The sequence below is a fragment of the Carettochelys insculpta genome, chromosome 12 (assembly GCF_033958435.1).
Source record: "Carettochelys insculpta isolate YL-2023 chromosome 12, ASM3395843v1, whole genome shotgun sequence".
NCBI classification, from domain to species: Eukaryota; Metazoa; Chordata; order Testudines; family Carettochelyidae; genus Carettochelys; species Carettochelys insculpta.
Genome location: NC_134148.1, coordinates 216,384 through 237,800, shown reverse-complemented (window position 1 = coordinate 237,800; position 21,417 = coordinate 216,384). Strand labels below are relative to the sequence as shown.

At 48.3% G+C, this 21,417-nt stretch overlaps 1 protein-coding gene across 1 annotated transcript in view; it reads left to right on the top strand.

The window, feature by feature from the left end:
- Window positions 1-21,417, top strand: part of CCDC33 (coiled-coil domain containing 33) — a 305,981-nt gene that overhangs the window by 137,805 nt on the left and 146,759 nt on the right. The window contains 3 exon segments of the mRNA XM_075006670.1: window positions 1,960-2,089; window positions 8,829-8,956; window positions 10,734-10,805. Of these exon segments, the coding sequence (XP_074862771.1) occupies window positions 1,960-2,089; window positions 8,829-8,956; window positions 10,734-10,805 (330 nt within the window).

The following is a 21,417-nucleotide window of genomic DNA, read 5'->3' as shown; positions in this document are numbered from 1 at the left end:
CTGACGAAATTCTCACCTACCCCGTCTGGCTGTCTATAGCAGACACCCACCACAACATCACATATATTGCATCCACTTCTAAGCTTAACCTAAAGACTCAGCTGGCTTTTCTCTCTCCATATATTGGAGCTCTGAACAATCATACTGCTCTCTTGTATAAATCGCAACCCCTCCTTTTCTCCCCTGCCTGTCCTTCCTGAACAGTTTATACCCTTCCATGACAGTGCTCCAGTAATGCAAGTCATCCTGCCTAGTCTCTGTTATTCCAATCATTTCATACAGTATCTCATGTCTGTGCACTAAAGCACAGGGTTGTAGTTAGAACTGGTGCTCAGATATACCTCTTGTCTCACCACGCCTCCCTCTCTCCCCCATATTATTAGTGCATTTAATGGTTTTTTTAAATCCACAGGAGGACTGGCTCTCTGAAAAATTGCTGGCATTTGGGGTTTCACATGATACCATTGTCTCTCCTACACAATTTGTTTCTTTACTTTGTTAGTTATAGACAGAGCTGGACTGAATCTGGACTTGACCAAAGGAAGGAATGTATAGCTCCTCACTCTGTTCCCACAGATCTGCCCTGGCACTCCCTGCCTTCACCCGAGCATTAAACTGGAAGAATATCCACTTTATATACCCAGTGCCCTCCCAGTATTGCCATTCCAGTACAACAGGCATCACGTGCACTCCCAAAACCCATTGTGTCAGAAACCTCTTATTAGAATGTGTGTGTGTGTTTGCGCTCACCCATTCCACCATACACACACAGCCACTCAGCACCTTGAAGCTCTGTGAAGGAAGGGCATGCTTAACAATTAGAGATGATGTAGACCATTCTTTCTAGGCTCTCAGAGGAGGGATATCTGGGAACCAGGAAGCAGAGTGCACTCAGAGCTGAGTCTGTCCTTTGTCCCACTTTGGCTGTCTAGGAAGGCTTCAATCTGTGGTTTCACTCAATAGTGGAATGTTGACCTTGTAAGCCTCTGTGTCAAAGTGGAATTTTCTGTAGTATTTTGAAGAGCCCTATGTTGGCCTCAGTTTCTCACTGTACTTTGTATTGTTATCCTGTGGGGATGGGGTGGAAGGTTTAAGTTTGCTGTTGGGGCAGAAAAGGAGATGTGTGCCACTGCATTGTCTGGGATGGAATGAATGGATTGTTAAGGAACCAGCTGGCCCTAAATCATACCCAAAATAAAATAGCAGGAAATCCCCAAGGGGCCAGAACACTGACACCTGGCAACCAACTGTCCAGAGGAAGTCGTCACCACCCATCAGGGAAGTAGAGCCAGAACCTCAGCTGGAGGCCAAAGGGAAATGTGTTGGGTGGTGATGTTAAGGATGGCTCTCTGAAAAGACAACAGGCTGAGAAGGAGCCATATCCAAAGCCTGAAATGAAGTGAACAGCAGTTTGACTAAGTGGTTGCTGTGGCTTGAGTAGGCAGGCTGTGGTTCTGTGCTACCCTAAGGGCTTTCAGATTTTGCAGCCCAATGACTCATAAATTCTTCTCTGGTTTTGGAATAGCCCCCTACTATCACTGCAAATAGTTCATGGGAAAATTGTGCCCTGAAAGGGCACAGTATACATATGCCACAGGAGTCTGCATGGCTGGATTTGCTGTTGTGAGCCCTGCCTCAGTCTTGAAAGCTGTGGGCAAGTCCTTTTGAAACTGGTTTTGTCTTGGAGGCCTGGTACTTGGACTCCTAAGGGACTGGTTATGGGCTAGGCCATAGAGCAGCCTGTGTGGTTCTATGACTGCCTCTAGTTACGTGCGCTCTCTGGAATGCCCTTTAGTCTATCACTAAAGGTCTCTTTTTCCCTTGTGGAGGGGTGGAATATTACAGCTTGCTTCACATTGTCAAGGGAGACACAGGGATTCCCACAGCCACATATGGTCCAGTGCTCCCCAAATCAAGTGTTTTTCTCTCTATATTTTGATCATTGCCATCTTTTCTAAGGTCACTCAGTCTGGTGGGCCCCCAGAGAAGCCAACGTGGAACACCTCCTTCTTCTTCCAAGGCAGAGATGGAGCCACCCTCTTCTCAGACGATGCCAGCCTGGTGATTGAACACTATCCATACAAAGCAAGTGAGTTCCTGTCTCTGGTACTCAACCAGAGGCTTTGGATCCTTCCACTAGTGCAAGGTAGATAGACTGATCTAGGCACAGCTATTGCTTCAGCCTGGTTCTTTGGGCACCAAAGAGGTTCATGTATTCTTGGGCTGGAAAGCTGGAAGGAGATGAATGGCCACAGGAAGGCACGTGCTCTGGATTTGGTGTGGCTCTGTGTGAGAGAGAAGACTTCTTGGGGAATTCTGGGGGTCTGAGTTTACTACCCCCCAGTTCCCAGCTGGAGTTTCCCCAGGAACCCAAATAATAGTGCATATTGTCACAGCATTCACCCACCTCTCACAACAGAGCTATGCCCTCCCATTACCCAGCACAATCTCACTGAGAACCCGCAGAAGCAGCACTACCATGCTGGAATCCCCAAAACCCAGGACTGCCAGGTTGCAATCTGGAAACCCAGCACTACCATGTGTCAAGCTCTAGCACTGTGATACCCCCAAAGTAGCTCTGCCCTGATGATCCTCCCTAGAACCCAGTACTAGGTCTCTGAGACCCCCCCCACAAACCCAACACTAGAGCCCTGTGACTATGCAAAAACGAGTACTGCCATGTCAGGACCCCCAAAAACCCAGCATCTGAAACTTGAGATCCCCTCAGAACAAACACTGCCATGCTGAGACCCCCAATACCCAGCTTTACCGCACTGGGATTGTTCAAATCTGGCACTACAGTCATGAGATTCCCGCCCCCCTCAACAGCCACTACCATACTGGGAGCCCCTAAACCGAGCATTGCAGTCCTGAGACACCCCTCCCAAACCCAGTACTGTTATGCTGACGACCCAAAATACTCAGCACTATAGTCCTGAGACCATCCACTACAGAGTGCTGTACTAACACAGTGAGACCTGCAATCAAAACCAAGCACTATCATACTAAGACCTATGAAATACAGCACTACTACACTGAACCCCCCACAAAACTTCACACTACCAGGCTGAGATGCCTCCTCACCCAACCCTCAAGTCATAAGACCTCATAACACCAAGTACTATTGCACTGAAACCTCACAAAAAGACAGCACTACAGCCCTGAGGCTCTGCAAAACCCAGAACTACCAGGCTGACACATCCAAACCCCATCGCAATCATGCTGATACCCTCAGAACCCAGATGTGCCTTCAGAGACCTTGAGAAACCCAGCAGTACAGCACTGAGATTCCCCAAATCCAACAATGAAGTCCTTAAACCTTCCAAACCCAGCACTAGTGCGCTGAGATCCCTAAACCCATTTACACCCCCAAACCTTAACACAACAGAGTCAAGACCACCAAAACACACAACTACTGTGCAGAGCCCCTGAAATCCAGCAGCACTGCATTGAGACCACCAAAAAACAGCTTTACTGTATTGCGATCCCTGCAACCCAGCGCTGTTGTGCTGAGACCCCTCTAAAAGCCAGTGCTGTAGCCCTAAGACCAAAACCAAGCAACACTGCACTGAGAACTGTCAAACCCAGAACTACTGCTGAGACACCTAGAACTCAACTCTGCTACACTGACACCACACAAATCCCATCATTATGTTGCTGAGATTCTAAAACCCAGAACTATTACACTGAAGCCCCCATAACTTTGCAATACCTGTATGATACCAGAAACCCAGCATGACCATGCGGAGATGCACTGAATCAAGTAGTATAGCCATAAGTCTCCCCTCAAAACCCAGCACTGTCTCACTGAGGCCAAACAAAATCCTGCATTACTAGGTTGAGATACCCAAAACCAGCACTAAGACCTCCATAATCCTGGCACTACAGACCAGAGACAAACCCAAAACTCACCGGTACTGGGCTGAGGACACCCGCAAACCCAGCACTACCAGGCTGAAACCAGTAAAACCCAGCACTACCTAGTTAAACCCCCAGAACCCAGCACTAAGGGTATGCCAACACTTGGGAATAAAGTAGAATTTGGTAAAGTCAGTATTTTAACACTAGATTCTATAAAGTCGAGGTTGAGTGTCCTGACGAGCTAAGAAAGTCAATTTAGTTTGTTCCCACAAGGGTGCCTGAATCTGACGGTGGTGGTAGTACATTTTGGGCACCTATCCCACAGTTCCCGCCTCCCACCCCTGTTGCATTTTGGGATTTTGCGCTGGTGTCTTTTCCTCACCTCCCCGTTCCGCCTGGAAAAAAAAAATTCATTTTCATGCACTTTTCATCTTGTCTGCCAGCCACCATTACAGACGCTAACTTGGATCCCAATACATTTCAAAGTTTGATTCAGTGTTTTGTGCTCAGTTGGCACACTGCAATGCAGTATCTTCTGAACATAATGCCCATGCAGAATGAGCTCATTATTGCCAGGGCCATCGAGGGACATGAATCTCTGGAGAGAAAAACTGCAGCATTTCTGACAGCACTGGAGTCACTGTACAGCATGGAGTGGAGGTTCTGGACCTGCAAAACCAGCACCAGTTGGTGGGGTTGAATCGTTTTACAGTTCTGGGATGACCAGCAGGGGCTGCAAAACTTCTGCATGCGTAAGGCCGCTTTCAAGTAACTTCGTGAACTGCTGTCTCCTGCCTTGAAGTGCAGTGATACCGGAATGAGACCTCTTTTGACAGTCGGAATCCTGCTCATCAGTTCTCTCAGGGAGTCGAAGTCTGGCCTTCTGAAATGAAGGGTCTGTATTTTACTGCTCGCCTTTCTTCCTTTTTTCAGAATCCTGAAATCTACCATCTCATGATCACTGCAGCCCAGGATGCTGCCCACTTCTATTTCTTCCCTGTTTTGTGAGCAACAGGTCAAGCTGCGCATGGCTCCTGGTTGATTCCTTCATCACTTATACGAGGAAGCTGTCCCCAACATTCTGAAAAAACTCCTAGGATTGTCTTTGTGCTCCTGAATTGGTCTCCCAACAAATGTCTGGGTGATGAAAATCTCCCATGAGAACTAGGGCCTGTGGTCTGGAAGCTTCTCTTAGTTGTCTGAAGAAATCCTCGTCTACCTCATCTACCGGATCTGGTGGTCTGTAGCAGACACCAACCACAACATCATCTCTGTTGCTTCTGCTTCTAAGTTTAACCCAAAGACTCTCAACTGGCTTTTCTCCCTCCATATACTGGAGCTCTGAGCAATCATACTGCTCTCTCACATACAGTACAATTCCTCCTCCTTTTCTCCCCTGCCTGTCCTTCCTGAACAGTTTATACCCTTCCATTACAGTGCTCCAGTTATGAGTCATCCCACCAAGTCTCTTTATTCCAATCATCTCATACTCCTTTGAGTGTGCCAAGGCCTCTACTTCTTCCTGCTTGATTCCAAGCAGAATGGTTTGAGCTCTTCCACGAAAGATGTCTACAGTCAACACTAGGTAAGCTAACCTCAGTTCATGGGGGGAAAAAGAGTTTCTTAAAGCAACACCAGGGTGGTGGGGAGAGGGGTAGGGCTGGTGTGGTGTGTATGGATGGCTCAGTGTGTTCCAGGGATGCCAGGCCATGGGGACGCAAGTGTATGCTGCTTAAAGCAGTGCCTTGATTTTAAATTCCAAGGCGACTGCTCTATGCATTAAAAAATAATTAATTCACTTAGGGCACTCATATGAACCAAGGGAGGGTTCCATCATCTGATGGCCCTAAAGGGAGCAGTAGGGAGGCTACTATATGTGTGATTCACATGTTCACCCTGGATTTTAAAGTGGCTGCAGCAGGAGATGCTGTAGAGGTGAGTTTCCTCTGCACTGCGTAGAGTGCCAGGCAAAAAATAATTAGTGACTCATGAAACTTCCCATGAGTTCTAGGTGGCCAAATGAGATATCAGCCTGATTACTCTAAGGGAAACAGGTAAGGAAAGATTTCTTGTTCTGTTCTGCTATCATGTTGGAAAATTTACAAGAATGCTCTGTGATGCCATGATTCCAGATCACTTTCTGGTGGCTTGGCACAGTAAGTTGTCTTACCATGGAAACAGTAATAAATAAGGTCTCTGCAAAAATCTTGTGTTGAAAATTCGCTAATGCATGTCTAAGAGCTTCAGCTTTTGTCCAAGCAGGATCTGCAGACCATCCCCAGGCACATTAATAAGCTATTCTAAGGAAAAGGGGCATAGACTATCCACAACATGATTGCAACATATTATCATCTGTACAAAGAGCGCCAGAAGGGCCCTCTCCAATATCCAGGATGGCCTCTGAAGCCACCTTCTGAGTTAAGGGGATGGGCCTGGGATCTTCTGGCTCCAGCTCGGTAAAAAGCTCTTGGCTTTCAGGGCCTAATTCTAACCTGGACTGCACTCTGCTGTTGGCCACCATTTCCTCAGCAGCACGTGCATCAACATTTTCCCACCACCACAGGTGTTGATGTCACTTGTGGGGGAAGAGGTTGCATCTGTTGCCAGAAAGCATGCAGCTCATCATAGTAATGGCATTTCTGGGGTCTCTTGCATTTCTGGTAGTTCTGGTGCAGCTTCTTGACCTTCACGCGGCACTGCTGTGTCCCTGTTGTAACCTTTCTTGATCATGCCTCACAATATTTTTGCATAATCATCAGCTTTCCTTTTTATGGATTTGCGGTGGGTCACAATAGCTTTTTCACCCCACACTGAAATCAGATCAAAGATCTCCTGATGGCTCCATGCTGGGGCCCTTTTGCGATCCTAGGAAGTCATGGCTACAAGGTGTGGTAGGTGTGCTGCAGAGATGTGGTCCACATGTCTACTCACCATGCTGGCCAGAGAGAAAAGGAAATCTCATCAAAATTCTCAGGCTAATGACCACTGCTTCCAGTCTCCTACTTCCCGCTCAGCTGGAGAGCAGCAGGGGCAGGGCAATGACCGGAAGGGACACATCGAGGGGCATTGTAGGACAATTTCTGGAGCTAATAAAATTGATTTTAACCCTGGTTAATCTGTGCTGTTTTTGCTGGGCATTGCAAATTCCATTTTTGAATAACTTTGTTGAGAAGTCAGCAGTACAGAAGTCTGCATTTCAGCCACTTTGAGCACAGGGTGCAGATGGAGTTTTTAAAGTCGACCATAGTGCCTTACATTTGACTTTATTTCTTGGTGTAGACCAGGCCCAAGGTGCTGAGATTTCCCAGACTAACCATTATGTCACTGAGCTCCATCAATATCCAGCCCTATTTTGGTGAACCCCCACAAAATACAGCAGTACGACGCTAGCACCCCAAAATCCAGGGACCCTAAAAATCCAGCACAAAAGCCCTAAAACTCCCAAAACCCAGGACTACCTTGCTGGCACTCTGCAAAATCCAGCAGTGGTATGCTGGTGCCCCCCAAAACTAGCAAAACAGGCCTGAGAATCTGAAACCAAGCGCAACTTCACTGAAAGCCCCTCAAACTCAGCACAAGCCCCAAATCCAGCACTATCACACAGAGACTCGACCAAAAACCCCAGCACTACAGCCCTGAGACCATCCTAAGCCTACCACTGCTGAGCTGAGGCCTGCCAATACATAGCTGAGAGCCCCAAAAGCCAGCATTATCTCCCTGAGCCCCTCAAAAGAAACAGTACCCTGACACACTCCCAAGACCCAGCACCACAGCCCTGAGCACCACCTTGTTCAGCACCCCAATCCAGCACTACATGCTCACACCAGGCAAGCTCCAGTGTTTCTCTGCTGAGACCCCTGAAGACCAGTAGTAGTACCCCAAGGCCGCCCAAAACCAAGTACTATGGCCTGAAACCCCCCAAACCAAGTGCTACCAAGCTGTTTACCCCTCCCACCTGCCCAAAAATCCCAGCATGATAGTGCTGGCAAACCCCGAACTCAGAACTGTATCACTGAGAACCCAGAAACCCAGCAGCAGAGCACTGAGACCCCCCAGAAAGCCAGCATTATATCCCCAGAATGCCAAATGCCAAAAGTTACTGTGCTGAGACACCGCCACCCCCCCCCCCCCAAGACCTAGGGCTGCCACTGCCAAAGGCTGCCCAAAATGCAGCACTATCACTCTGGTACCACTCAAACCCCAGCAATACAGCAGTGCACCCCTCCCCAAAACTGTGCTCTACTATGAGACCACCCAAAGCCCAGTACTGCTGTGCTGAGACTGCCCTATCTCCAATCCTGGCACTGCTGCACTGGGACTGCTTATTGCAGCAGCATTAGAGCCTGGAGTTGCCATTTCATGTTATCTAAAGCAGCGTGATGACAGCATTGAAATCCAGTTTGCACCACTCCGGATTGCTGCCTGCTGGAAATGAACTGCCTATAATGTAGTGCTGGGATTTGTATGGATTCCACATGGTAGTGCTGGTTTTTAGTGGTCTCTGTGTGCTAGTACCGGGTATTGTGGGGGTTTGGGTCTGTAGTGCTGGGCTTTGGGGGAGTGTTAGCATGTAAGCGCTGGATTTTGGGGGTCTTAGTGCAGAAGTGCTAGGGCTTGGCAGGTGTCAGCATAATAGTACTTCTTTTGGGGGACCTTGGATTGGAAATGCTTTAGCTCTGAAGAAGTGGGTCTGTCCCATGAAGGCTCATCCCTGAATAAATTATTTTTAGTCTTTAAAGTGCTACATGACTTTTTGTTTTGGGGGGACTTAGCATGGTAATGTTAATGTCTGAGGAGGTGTTATGGTAGTGCTGGGTTTTGGGCGTCTGAAGACTGTAGTGTTGTATTTCAGGGTTGGGTTTGGGTTGGCCTCAGAGCTACAGTGCAGCCAGATTCATGGCAGGGGATAGTAGAGAACTGTCTTGTTTTCACTCCTAAGGTATATTTGATGTGATTCCTTTCCCCAGTGTCAGAAGTGGAAGCTGATATCAAGCCTTTAGGCTATTCTGTGTTGCCCCTAACCAACCGTGTGTATCGGAGTCTTGTGGCGGAGAGCAACCGGAGTGGGGTTCAAGTGGATGACGTTCCAGTCCAGGTAAGTGCTCTGGGACCTGCTGAGGTCTAATTGAATGCTGTTTCCTACTCTTCTGCTGGAAGGTGTCCTTGTGTAAGAATGTGTCAGGCAGGGCTATCCCTAGGGTGGCACAGGGCCTAAGTTCACCCCTTCAGGGCACAGGGCAGCTTCTTCCCAGAACAGGCCCCACTTCTGCTCCGTCTATGCCCTCCCACTAATCTGTCCCTTCCTCCAAGCCCCCACCCAATTATAGCTTGTGCTGGCAGCCCCCTTTTCTGAGTGATGTGAGCTTACAAGGGTGCCTGGCATGGGGTGGCAGCAGGTGTCTACCACCTGCACTCATTTGGCAGCCTGCTTCGCTCCACTCTGCCACCCATGTCCCAGCCTGCTGCACTCTACTACAGTGGTGAGAAGCAGAGTGGACTAGCCCCAGGGAGATCCCCTTGTGTCGCCCCAGTGAAGCAGAGTGCAGCAGGCTGGGAGATGGATGCGGGGAGCAGAGCAGGCTGCCCTGGCGCTCCAGCTCCTGCTGCTGTGGTGAGAGTGGGTGGGGGAAATGACACCGGCTCCCCCGCAAATAATCTCATGGGCCCCACCAGTAGGATGACTCAGGCAATCACTGCAGGGCCTCTGTCAAATTGCATGGGGTCTCCCAGGATTGCTTCTGGGTTTCTAGAAAGAATTAAAAGTCATTGCTTCCTCCTCTACCTAGAGGTGTGTTTCACTTGTGACTGCTGCCAGTTTGTCTGGCATGTGCTCAGCCTTCTCTGGAATAATACTGTAGTGAAGAACTGGCTCAGCACAATTTCTAGAAACCAAGTTCTTTTGGTTACAATCCTCCCCAGCAGGGACTTTGGAACCAGAGCCAATGCCAGCCACTGCTCCCCAGATTGATCCAGACCACCTAAATCCCTGTCTGACTAACAATATTTTGATGTGTAGAGCCACCCTCAGTAACTGCAAGCAACTAATTTCCTGCACTCAGGAAGGCTGACTTCAGCCTGCATTGATCCTGGAGTGATTATGAGGGTGTTAACCACCAATACATTGTACCCATTCTATGCTCAAGCTCCAGCTGTCTAGAAGATACCGTATTCTCCTTATCTATAATTTAACCTCATGTTAAGTTTAGACCAAGCCTAAAGAGGTGACTAACACCCACAATTCCTACACATTTTGTGGGAGCTGTGGCCACACAACCCCTCTCTGGATTTTGCCCCTACGTGGGGAGTATGTGGCCACTGACATGGGGAGTGGGTAATACTTCTGTATTTGGGGAAGGCCAGACCTCACCGGCATCTTTAGAAACACTTCATAATGCCAGCCACACTGGACAGAACAAACAGCCATCTAGTTCCTCAACAGTGGCTGCTGTCAGGTGCCCCAGAAGGAGAGAACATGGGTAATCATCTAGTGATCCATCCGTTGTGGACTAAACAACTGATTGCAGGGGGTTGACTTCTTATGGATCGTTCATTCCAGCTTATTAACTGCTTCACTGCTGGCCCTGCTCTCCAGCATACATACCTGCAGTTGCATCCTGGTGATGGCTTTGTAAAATCCTACAGGGGTGTCATGACATAACTGACACACATCTTAGTCCCAGTCTCCTGTTAAGCTGTTAAACTGCCTCAGTGTTAAACTGCCTCAGTGAAGCAGACAGCTTGCTCGCTGGCTGCTGTCCATAGCAGACTGGCACCAGCCAGCCTAAGCTACTACAGGCTGTGGGTTGCCATCTGACACTCTGATGTTCTCATTTAGATTCTATTGACCTTATCTTCCTTGTTTTGTTCCCAAGGGCACTAATCTGAAAACCTCATTTGGTGCTGCTCCAAGTGTTCAACTCTGCATGCAGCTGATTTGCTCTGAGGTGAGGCAAGGGGAAGGAACCGATTAACTGTAGGGAAAAGGGGCCACCTCCCTCAGTTGGGCAACATGGGCAAGATTTCATCCATGGATGTGGAAGGGGAATTTTCATGGGAAAAGGTGAATGGGATATTTTTATTTGAGAAAGGACCAGATCTATAACTGCACCCAAATCCCCCTGAGACACAGGAAATTTTTGGCCTCGATTCAAAGGTAGATCACCAGAGTTTGCTATTTTCAGCTGGACAGCACATGAGTATTGGCATGCCCTACATTTCACTTCAACACCCTGCAAGGTTTCCACACACATCCTCTGCCAGCTGAACGCCTATCCATTCCCTGCCCCAGTACCACTCTGGAAGAGGCTTCCCCATCCCCTGGCAGCCATAGGCAAGGAAGACAGGGCGGTAGTCATGGAGGCTCCATGCTAGTAGAGCTGGCATTGAAAGGCATGAATGGAAACAAGTTGCAGATTTCCAGGCTGTTGCTATCCAGAGATAACTGTAACACTTTTGGGTAACCCTGAGGTGTGGTGGGTGAATAACTGCCACTTGCTTACAGTATAAGAGAGCCTTTTCTGTGCCTCAGGGAAAATGGTTCCAACTCTGCCAAATGTGGCTGCATGCATGTGCTCCCTCTGTGTGCTGTCCCAGTTCTGCACAGGTAGTCAGCACAGCAGACCCTGAGAGAATCCCCAGTGCCCACAAAAACAGATAAAAGATGAAGGAGCCAGGCCAGGTTTATTTTCAGCAAAGCACTGTCCTAGTACCCTGCAGACTACCAGACCTCTAGCACATGTATGCCCTTTGCGATGGATCAGCTTATTCAGGGGCAAGGCTTTCCACTTTGTCCCATTAGGCTGGACAAAAACAACCCCTCTGAGATGTATCTTTATATCCTGATACGAACAAGGTACCTATAATTTGACACATCAAGGTGCCTCCCTTTACCTTATACATGGTGATTCAATCAAAACTTTCCTGTCCATCATGCTGTCATCCTGCCTGTACCCTGAGGAAAGGCCAATATGTTTTTGTTAGCTTCGGGGAGTGTGCTGGTTTCGGCGTATTCTGATACTATCCTGGAATGTGTTTGTATGACTTGTGCCTAGTGCCTTTGAAGTGTATTCCCTGTTCGTGCCAGATTCTGTGAGCAAGACTTTTCTGTTGCTTACAGCTCTATTTTGCTTTATATTAGCAAAATCTTGACAATTGCTTTTGTCCAGGCCTCTGATATAGAGCCTTGTATTTCAGGCTCTCTTCCCATTATGGATGGCAACAGAAGCACTCCAGTCTGGGCTCTCTGATCCCCGCACATTCTACCTTGGGACACTCAAGTGTCCAATGCCTTGCCTTCTGGTTACCCACAGCAATCTGCTGCTTCTGGGCTGACAGCGTACCCCAGTGTTTACCTGCCTTCCCTTGGTCACCATGATTTAGCATAAAGCACTGGCTCTATAGTAGAAACCAAATAAAAGCTAATTTAACAGAGTTTAGGGAAAAGATCGAAAACAGATGCAAGTATAAGAATTGGAATCACCAGGTTACATAGAAAAGAAAAATATAAAACATAAATTAGAGTCTATTCAAAGTAACAATTTTGGCTCCAGACTTATAAGGGATTTTTCCCCCCAGTGGAATGAGCACCAGCTGTCGCAAGCCTCCCCAAACCGCCAGCTGTGGCCCTGCACACATGTGCCACACCGTGATGCATCCAGCTTCCCACTCTTCCCCCCCCACTGGCCCCAGCTCAGGTTGCTCCTCTTTCCCAAAATTGCAAGGTGGAAAAGAGAGAAAAGCAGCTTGGGTTAGGGTAGGCTGGCCTGTTGTCTGGAACTTGGGGTGACTGGGGCTGCCCATCCAGCATTCTGGGACTGCAGTTATTCAGGCTGCACACTAGGCACTTTGAGAGCTGGGGGTGCTGGGATGGACCAGGGCGCGTGGCACTCAGGTGTAACAGGGCAGCCTGGAGCTGGGGGTCAGCAGCTCAATGGGCTGTGTGTATGTGCGGAGCTCAGGGTTCAAGTGGGAGCAGGGTGTGACAGGGGCATGGTCTCAGGGAGGAGAGACAGGGCACCGGTTAGCCTCCCTGAACTCACAGTTCATGTGCTGCCCACACCCAGTGATCACTCTTTATGGATAACTGAATCTGCCTTTCATGAGAGATCTCTACTGGCAATGTCATCTCTGTAATGGAGGTGCTCTTTCTTCTTCCCTGAGTGTCAGAGGATTTATGCCTTTCCGTAATCAGGGCATTCAGCTTTTTTTCTTTGGTCCTTTGTCTTTGTCAAAGCTCAGTTGATCCAGGCAGGAAACACAGGACTGGGACAAAATAAGCTGAATTCAGCCTTGAGACCCATCCACACTGGTGTATGGTGGCGTTTGTGCAGATGGTCAATATAAATTCACTGATCAGAGCTTTTCTCATTAGTTTTACCATTTACAGGGGCTTTTTATGTCCTCCCTAAACTTTGCAGTGCCCCGGGGTCTCTACTTTACAATCCTTGATGTTATAACTCTTTCTGGGGCATTCCTGAGATGAGGGCGTTCTAGCACAGCAGCAGAGAAATTTTATTTAATTTCAGTGGTGAAATCCCTGAGTCCCACCCAAGACTAGTTAAACCACCCATCTGGCGTTTGCCAAGAGAGTCTGTTTTTCTGTTCTGGTCTGGCTGTGGTCTGAAGAAGTGGGTCTGTCCCACGAAAGCTCACCTAATAAACTATTTTGCTAGTCTTTAAAGTGCTACTTGACTGCTTTTTGTTTTGATAGTGTATAGACTAGCGCAGCTTCCTCTCTGTTACTGTTTTTTTGGTGTCTGTGTCTGGGTGCCATTTAGTGTTGCCAGATGCCCAGTTTTCAACTGGAACATCTGGTAGTGTTCAGCCAGATGTACTGACTGGACACTGGCTCATTAACCTGCATCAGACCCTCTTCAGCTAGGGCCGCCTCCTATCTGCATGTAGGCTCTTTGTAACGCTGCAGCAGCTCCTGAGTCCCGTCCCAGCCCAGAGCTGAGGGAGCTCTGTGGTAGGAGCCAGGCCTGGCAAAAGAGGTGGAGGAGGGAGAACTACCTTGTGGGTAGAGATGGAGAAGGGAGTGGGACCAGAGGGAATAAATGGTGCAGTAGGCAGGGCCTCTGAGGTCTGGTTACCAGCTGTTTGAAAGGAGGGAACTCTGCTTGCTAGTTCTGCTACCCATTAAGAGAAGCAGAGCTCTGGCCCCACTCTCTTTGGAGAGAATGAGGAATTGATTTACGTATCTGTTTCCCAGAACTCTTATGGGCCAGAACCCTAAGCATTCACACTCCCAGTAAGGACCAGAATTTTAAAAGTTCCAGCACCCAATACACAGAGTATGCTGAGCGGAGCTGAGCTGAAAATCTGCCAATTTATTCTGGTGCTTAAAAGGTAGCTGAGTGCGTGTGAAGATGTGGGCCAAATAGCCTATAAGAGGGGTTCCAAACAACCTTCCTACTGTGCCCAAGAGATTATTCTTTTACTCTCCAAACCCTGCTGTAGAACATCTATTTTAGCAATCTGAGCAACAGATCTGTGATTACCCAGAGGCTGAGTTCTCAGCAGCTTGTCCTTCTCTAGTAGGTCACCCAAAACCCATGCCTGCTTCTACATGGGAGTATTTTATCAGACGCTGCATAGCTATTAAAGATTCTAGGCACTCCTTGGCACTCTTGGGCAAACACCTTTCTCCCCTTATAGACTAACAGATATTTTAGAGCATAAGCATTCGTGGGAAAAGACCCACTTCATCAGATGCACAAGACTTTGTTGTTCTCGATGCTATAGACTAACACGGCTACCTCTCTGATACTCGTCACCTTTCTCCCCTGTGGCATGAGACAAACTGTCCTTACTCCTTTGTGAGGAGAACGTGCTGTGTGCTAGTTAGCTTCTGCCCTCCACCCTAGATGTAGCTGCATTTCAGCAGGGCACTCAATATAATTTGTACAGCATTTGGAGATTAAAAATCCAGTATAGAAGTTATGGCCATCTGTCATCATGACAGATGAAAGGAGAAGCAACGAAGCGTTTGGCAATGGTATGGGAAAAGAACTTGATGCACAAGTGGCAGAACTTCCCGCTGTGGCTGCTGGTCAATTCACCAGATTAAGAAGGTTAGTGCAAATGCTGCTTTGTGGCTCACCTGCAGGCCTGAGCTCTTTGAAGGCTCTCTGCAATGACTACACCAGCCTTGACCTGGTTTTCCAGACTGAGCAGCTGTGGCTCAGCTTCTCCCAGGTATCTGGGAAGACTTGAGGCATTTCTTGACCTTGGTGCTGTATGGGAGTTTTTTGTCATTCCTCTACATTATGGACAGTCCTTACACTGGCCACAGAGCACAGCCTTTGACAGACAGTCTCGAGGCACATGTTCCACATTTCACAGCTAGCAAAGCCTGTGACTGTCCTGCACAGTCTGCACAGACTGCAGGATCTCATTACTGGTGATCCTTTGGTCCCAAGTAACAGGATTTTTCTGAGAAGTGAAGGTGGAAGCTGCTCAAGCTCCACATCTGTTTGGACCATGGGCAACAAGTTGTATGGGCCTGTGGTGCCCAGGCACCACGAATATTCCTGGGCCGTGGCCTGGGTTCAGCAAAGCATGGAGCTGGGTCTCTCCCCCCAACCCCACCTGGTGCCCCTGTGCACTACTCCCCAGTGCATCCCCTGGTGCACCTGCTGCCATTCAGGCAATGTCAAAGGAGCCATGTGTCCCCACCACAGTCACCAGCAGTGCAAAAGGGCTGAACCAGCTTCCTGCCTGTTTTGGTTCCCCATGCAGCTGCCAGCACCTTCTTGCAGCCCAGGTTGGGGCTGTGTCTGCATGTGCTGTCCCTGCCCCAAAGTATTCCTGCAGCTGCGGGAATGGTGCCTGTAGGGGCTACTGTCAAAGGGGTTGCCTCAGGTAAGCACTACACTCTCTACCCCTCCCCCTGCACCCTACTCCCTCCCAGAAACTGCACCCCCAAACCCTTCCACCCCCTCTGCTCCCTCCCATAACCTCTTTTCCTATATCCCTCCAACATCCAAGCACGTTCTTGCAAAAAGCCCAATGTGAAGAATACGTCATTCATGGAGCATCCAGTTCTGGCTCTCACACTGGCTCTCAGAGTAGGCTCTTAGCTGGAGTTTGGAGTCTTTGCAATACCTTGCTGACCACACTGAGCAGAGGTATCCTTTGATAGTTGTTGCAGTCTGCTCTGGCCTCTTTACTGTGATACAGTGCAATTATCTTGGTATTTTTCAGATTCTGGGGTGCAAGGTTTCTTCCCAACAGACACAGAGAAGTACATAGATGTCACTCATAAATTTCTTCCTCTCTGTGTTTAGGAGCTATGGGTGTATCTGATTGTCAGTTACTGTTTTCTCAAGCAGTTTCTTTGAAAGCCTTCTCTACATCTTCAAGAACTGGTGTTTGGTCCAACTGCTTCATTGTTTGAAGCCGGGGATTGACACGTAAGGCAGAGTCACAGATAACGGCACCTTTTTAATAGAGTTCTTTGTAACGCTCAGTCCATCAGTCAACTTGTGCTTTCCAGTCTGTCAATATGGTAACCATCTTGTATGTTTAGGTTTGCACTCTTTGTACAAGATGGACCAAATACCTCTTTAATTCCATTATATGTACTGTTAAGGTCTCTCAGAGCAGATCTTACCAATACCTCTGGGCCCATGCTGTGATGGCTTTCTGAATCACAGCCTTATCCTCTTTAAACTTGAGAGTTCTGGTCTTTGTTGTTTGTTGAATGGGAGTTGCTGATGTTCAGGTGTTAAGAACCAATCAGGATGTTTTTCTTTGTTGTTCTAAAGGTATTCATGGCAGTAGTCAGGGTCTGGTTCTTAAAATTTTCCCCCAAGTTGTTAGAATTGGGAATTAGGTCGATCATTTTCAGAAACAGGTTTGAGTGCACATTGAATCTTCTCTAGTGTAAGAGGTCTTCATGCTAATGGTGTTGAGGTAAGAGGTATGCCTTTGACTTCACATAACAGATCTTTCACAGATGTAATTGGAGCTTGTCATGGTTGGTGCCACAGTTAGTGCTATGCGTTGGTTAAAGATTACATCTGCTTCTGCAATGGATCAAGATGAGATTAAGCTGATTCCAGTTTCCTGAGCTAAGGTGCCTCCTGTGGCTGTTGTCAGCAAAATAGGCATTTGAGAGTATCAGCTCAAAGGCAGCACTTTTAACAAATCCCTGTCCACCTTCCCAAACTCTTAAGAGCATCACGCCAGCTGGAGAGTTAAACTTCAGTCCTCTTGTTCCTAAAGGGGAATCATTATTAACTCTTTGCACTATTGGTCATAAGATATGCAGTTGGGTATGCAGGAGCCAACCACTGGAGGGCTGTAGCGCATGCACAGACTGGTTAATTCATTCCTGTCTTATTACTGAAATAATAATCCAGCATCAACTCTCCCTCCCCACACAAACATAATATCCATAAAGTTAATTTGGAATGGAACCTAATGTCATTCTGTTTATTTTGTTGCTATTTTCACCTGGGGAGCTGCACCCTAGAGGCATGGCTGGCTGGTTTGGTACTTTGGAGTAATTGCTCTGAGGGGGTCAGTGGAAAGGGTCTGTGTGTGATGAATTATTCACATGGGTATCAGTAAGTGCAGAATTAATCCCTTTCCTTCCAGCTGGCTGCTGCACTAAATTATCACTTCCAGTCATGTGGGGAAATGCTGCGGAATTCATTTAGCTGATTATTGTTTTGATCTGGGAGCTATAATTTCTTTCTCTCTCCTGCTCCTTCCTCCCCTAGTACCCTCTATTCCTAATAGAAAAGAGTCTAAACAGGAAACAAAAAGCACCCAAGTCAGACCCGTGTTTGGAATGTTTTTTATTCTTTGTCTTTTGGAGGCATGTTTCAGCAAACAGAAACATGCTACAGTGCAACCGAATGAATTTGATGCCACTAGCACAGAGGAAGAGGTGGAGTTTGAGCCTTTTGGAAGGTTCAAGCCATCTCTGTCTTGCAAAGCACTGACTTATTTTTAAATAACCCTTTGGAAACTAACAGAGAGGAAGCCGTGCTAGTCTATACACTATCAAAACACAAAGCAGTGAAGTAGCACTTTAAAGACTAGCAGAATAGTTTATTAGGTGAGCTGTCGTGGGACAGACCCCACTTCAAGAAGTGGGTCTGCCCCACGACAGCTCACCTAATAAACTATTTTGCTAGTCTTTAAAGTGCTACTTGACGGCTTTTCCTTTGGAAACTGTATGTCTTCCTGGGCAGCCAAGTTGGCTGGCAGTACAGTGGGCCAGCACACTAAGGGTTAAATTGAGTGAAAAATCGTGTTCCTGTTGATTGAAGTGAGAGATTTAACATTAGCTAGATGCAGGTACGAAGCTCCTGTACATGGTTCCTATGTTCAGCAACTCCAGGACGACTCATTTCTGACCTGCAGCCCCTCCTTCTGTCCTCAGATGTGTTTCTGCAATTCACCTCAGGCTTGGACTGCAGCCCCCTGCCTTGCTCCCCCTTAACTAGGGCAATATATTCCAACCCTGATGTTCAGTATCTTGGCCTGTTCCACCCTGAAGGCCTTTCACTGACACCAAATAGAGCTCTGCCTATGTATCTTTGTCCTGAGCTCCACTGCTTCCCCCACTCCACCATGACCTTCCAGAGCTCTGCCAAGGCACCTTCGTTCTGACCTGTCCTTCCTTCCTGGCAATGCCAACACTAAGTCTCTGAACAGCTTTGCCAGTCCACCTCCCTTTGTGAGGTATGACAACCCATGTCTGTCTTGTGTTAGCTTGTGACAGACCACCTGTTAGCCAGGGAAGGTGGAGTCTTGTGAACAGTGAGGGGGCCAGGGCCCCCCATCCCCTTTTGTGTTCTGTCCCTCCTCCTCTCCGCATGCCTCAGGCCCTGCCCCGGCAAAAGCAAAAACCAGAGCGGACCAGGGAACTGTAGTCACTCCTGTGACAGATTTGGTCACAGGGTCCCCTTGGGATTGTTACCCAGTATGTAGGTCATGCCACTGAGCCTGCCTACCTTCCCAGTGGGGTGTTCACCAACCAGAAGCTCTGGTGTCCCCCAGCCAAGGCAGAGGATTGTGTAACAGCCACCCAGCAGAGCAACACAGATGCTGTACCAGCTCAGCTTTGGAAGGCTGCGTCTACACAGGCAAGTTCTGTCGACAGAACATGACTTCTGTCAGCAAAACTCCAGAGCATCTACACTGCTAAATTGCTCTGTCAAGAGTTTGTCGACAGAAGTCAGCTGTTTTTTCGGCTGCGTTATCCCAGTGTTTTGTCGACAGAGTGCCTGTGTAGGCAGTTCTGCCAACAGAAGGGGCTTCAGGTTGCTGGGCAGCCTTGTTTGCAGAGCTGCCATTCCGCTGTTACCAGAGGGCAGTACAGTCTGGCAGTTCCCTGTCAACAGAGCAAGTTGTGGATAGTGGCAATCTGTCGGCAGAGGTTCTGTTGAGGATTTCCCTGGAGATTGTGCCATTTCCTCCTTCAGCATTCCAGCACAACCATGGATCTGCGAACGCTCTAGCTCGTAGCACAGATTGTTCTAGCAACCACAGAGGCTGGCTCACAATTTGCCTCTCAATTCCAAAGGTCGATGATGCTTGGCTATCACAATGGTGATGCTGCTGCTGCCGGCGACAAGGAAGGTTTGGAAGAGCAAATCTCCCAACTGCAGTCCAAAAACTCTGAGCAGCTGGCTGCCCTGACAATACTGCTGGCAGTGGAGTGGCAGTTTTGGGCTTGAGACCAGCACGCGCTGGTGGGACCACATCATTTTGGAGTCCTGGGAGGACCAGCAGTGGGTGCAGAGCTTTTGCAGGCCCCTATGATTTTAATCTGTGGTAGCCCATGGCCAGACAATTAATTGTTCAGATGTAGGCTATAACTAGATGCTGTTTAGACTATGATGTGTACCTGTGCTAATTATACTGTACATGTTTAAAGCTGATTCTGGTGAGTTCTGTGTTTCGCAAGTTAGTCTGATGCTCAGAGTTGGTGGGGATAATAAACTTTCTTCTTGCTGCAAGAGTTCCAGGATCACAGAATCATAGGGCTGGAAGGGACCTCAGGAGGCCATCTAGTCCAGCCGCCTGCTTCAAGCAGGATCAACCCCTACTAAGTCATCCCAGCCAGGACCTTGTCCAGCCAGGACTTAAAAACTTCAAGGGATGGAGAATCCACCAGCTCTCTAGGCAAGGCATTCCAATGCTTCACCACCCGCCCGGTGAAGTAGTTTTTCCTAGTATCTAACCTACACCTCTCCCTTTTCAACTTCTGACCATTACTCCTTGTTCTGCCATCTGACACCACTGAGAACTGTTTCTCACCCTCCTTTTTAGAGCTCCCCTTCAGGAAGTTGAAGGCTGCTGTTAAATCACCTCTAAGTCTTCTCTTCTGTAAACTAAACAAGCCCAAATCCCTCAGCCTATCCTCATAGGTCTTGTGCTCCAGACCCTTAATCATTTTTGTTGCCCTTCGCTGAACCTGCTCCAAGTTCCAGATCCAAGACTGCCTTGCATGGCTGCACCAGCATCCCTCCTACTGGCTTGTACTCGGCTGATTTCACCTCAAGAAGCCACGGGCAAAGTGAAATGCACATCTGTTCTTACACAACTTGGCTTATGCAGCTGCTTCTTTCAGCTCTTTTATGTGGCACTCTGGGCTATTTAGAGCTTGTAACCCAGTCAAGGGTAGGATCCACCCACCAGGGCTGAGGGAGAGGCTCTTCCTCCTCAGTGTTGATGGGTGGTCATTCCAGCCTGCTATGGATTGGTTCAGTCGCAGACATGAAATCAGCTATGGTACAAGTCCCGGGGCTCAGACCTGTGGTCCAGCCAAGCTAACAGTCAAACAAGCCCAGGCCCGCCCTCAGGGCAGACAGCAAAAGCCTAGGGCTGGGGCTTGCAGTCAGCCCAAGCTGATGAACATAAGCATTTGTTTACAGCAGTGGTTCCCAACCTTTTCAGTAGCATGGCACACTTCAATGGGGAAACCAGTTCCACAGCACACCTACTTCTTCTTTGAGTGATTGCTCATGTGCATTCCAACTTGGGTGTGCACTGGCACATGCCCAGTTGCCGGAAGCTTTTTGCCCAAGCTGGTAGTGCTAGGGTCGTTGCGGTGCCCCCTGGAGTGGCGCCCGTATGGCCGCCCATATATGCACTGCCCCCCACTCAGTTCTTTCTTGCCGTGCTGTCGGTTGCTGGAGCTCCCTCATTGTTGAGCATTAGCTGGTAGCCTTTATTGTTACGTTAGTTGATAGTGAAAACAGTTGTAAATAGTTCAGATAGTTGTCTTTCATCTGTAAATAGTTCCACTTAGCACTTAGTAAGCAGAGGTGGGACTTTAACCCCCCTCAGCACCAGGAATTGCCTGGCTCCCCAGGGTTTAAAACCTACTCAAAATGTGGCAAACGAATGCCCACAAACGACCCACATAGGGCTTGCCTGAGCTGCCTCGGTGAGGCCCACCTCTGGGAACGCTGCTCTATTTGCAAGGCCTTCAAGCCTAGGACTTTGAAAGACAGAGCTCAAGAGCTGAAGGTACTACTAATGGAATCAGCCTTGCACCTGGAGATTTCCCTGGCGGGAGCTCAGGGCACTGCA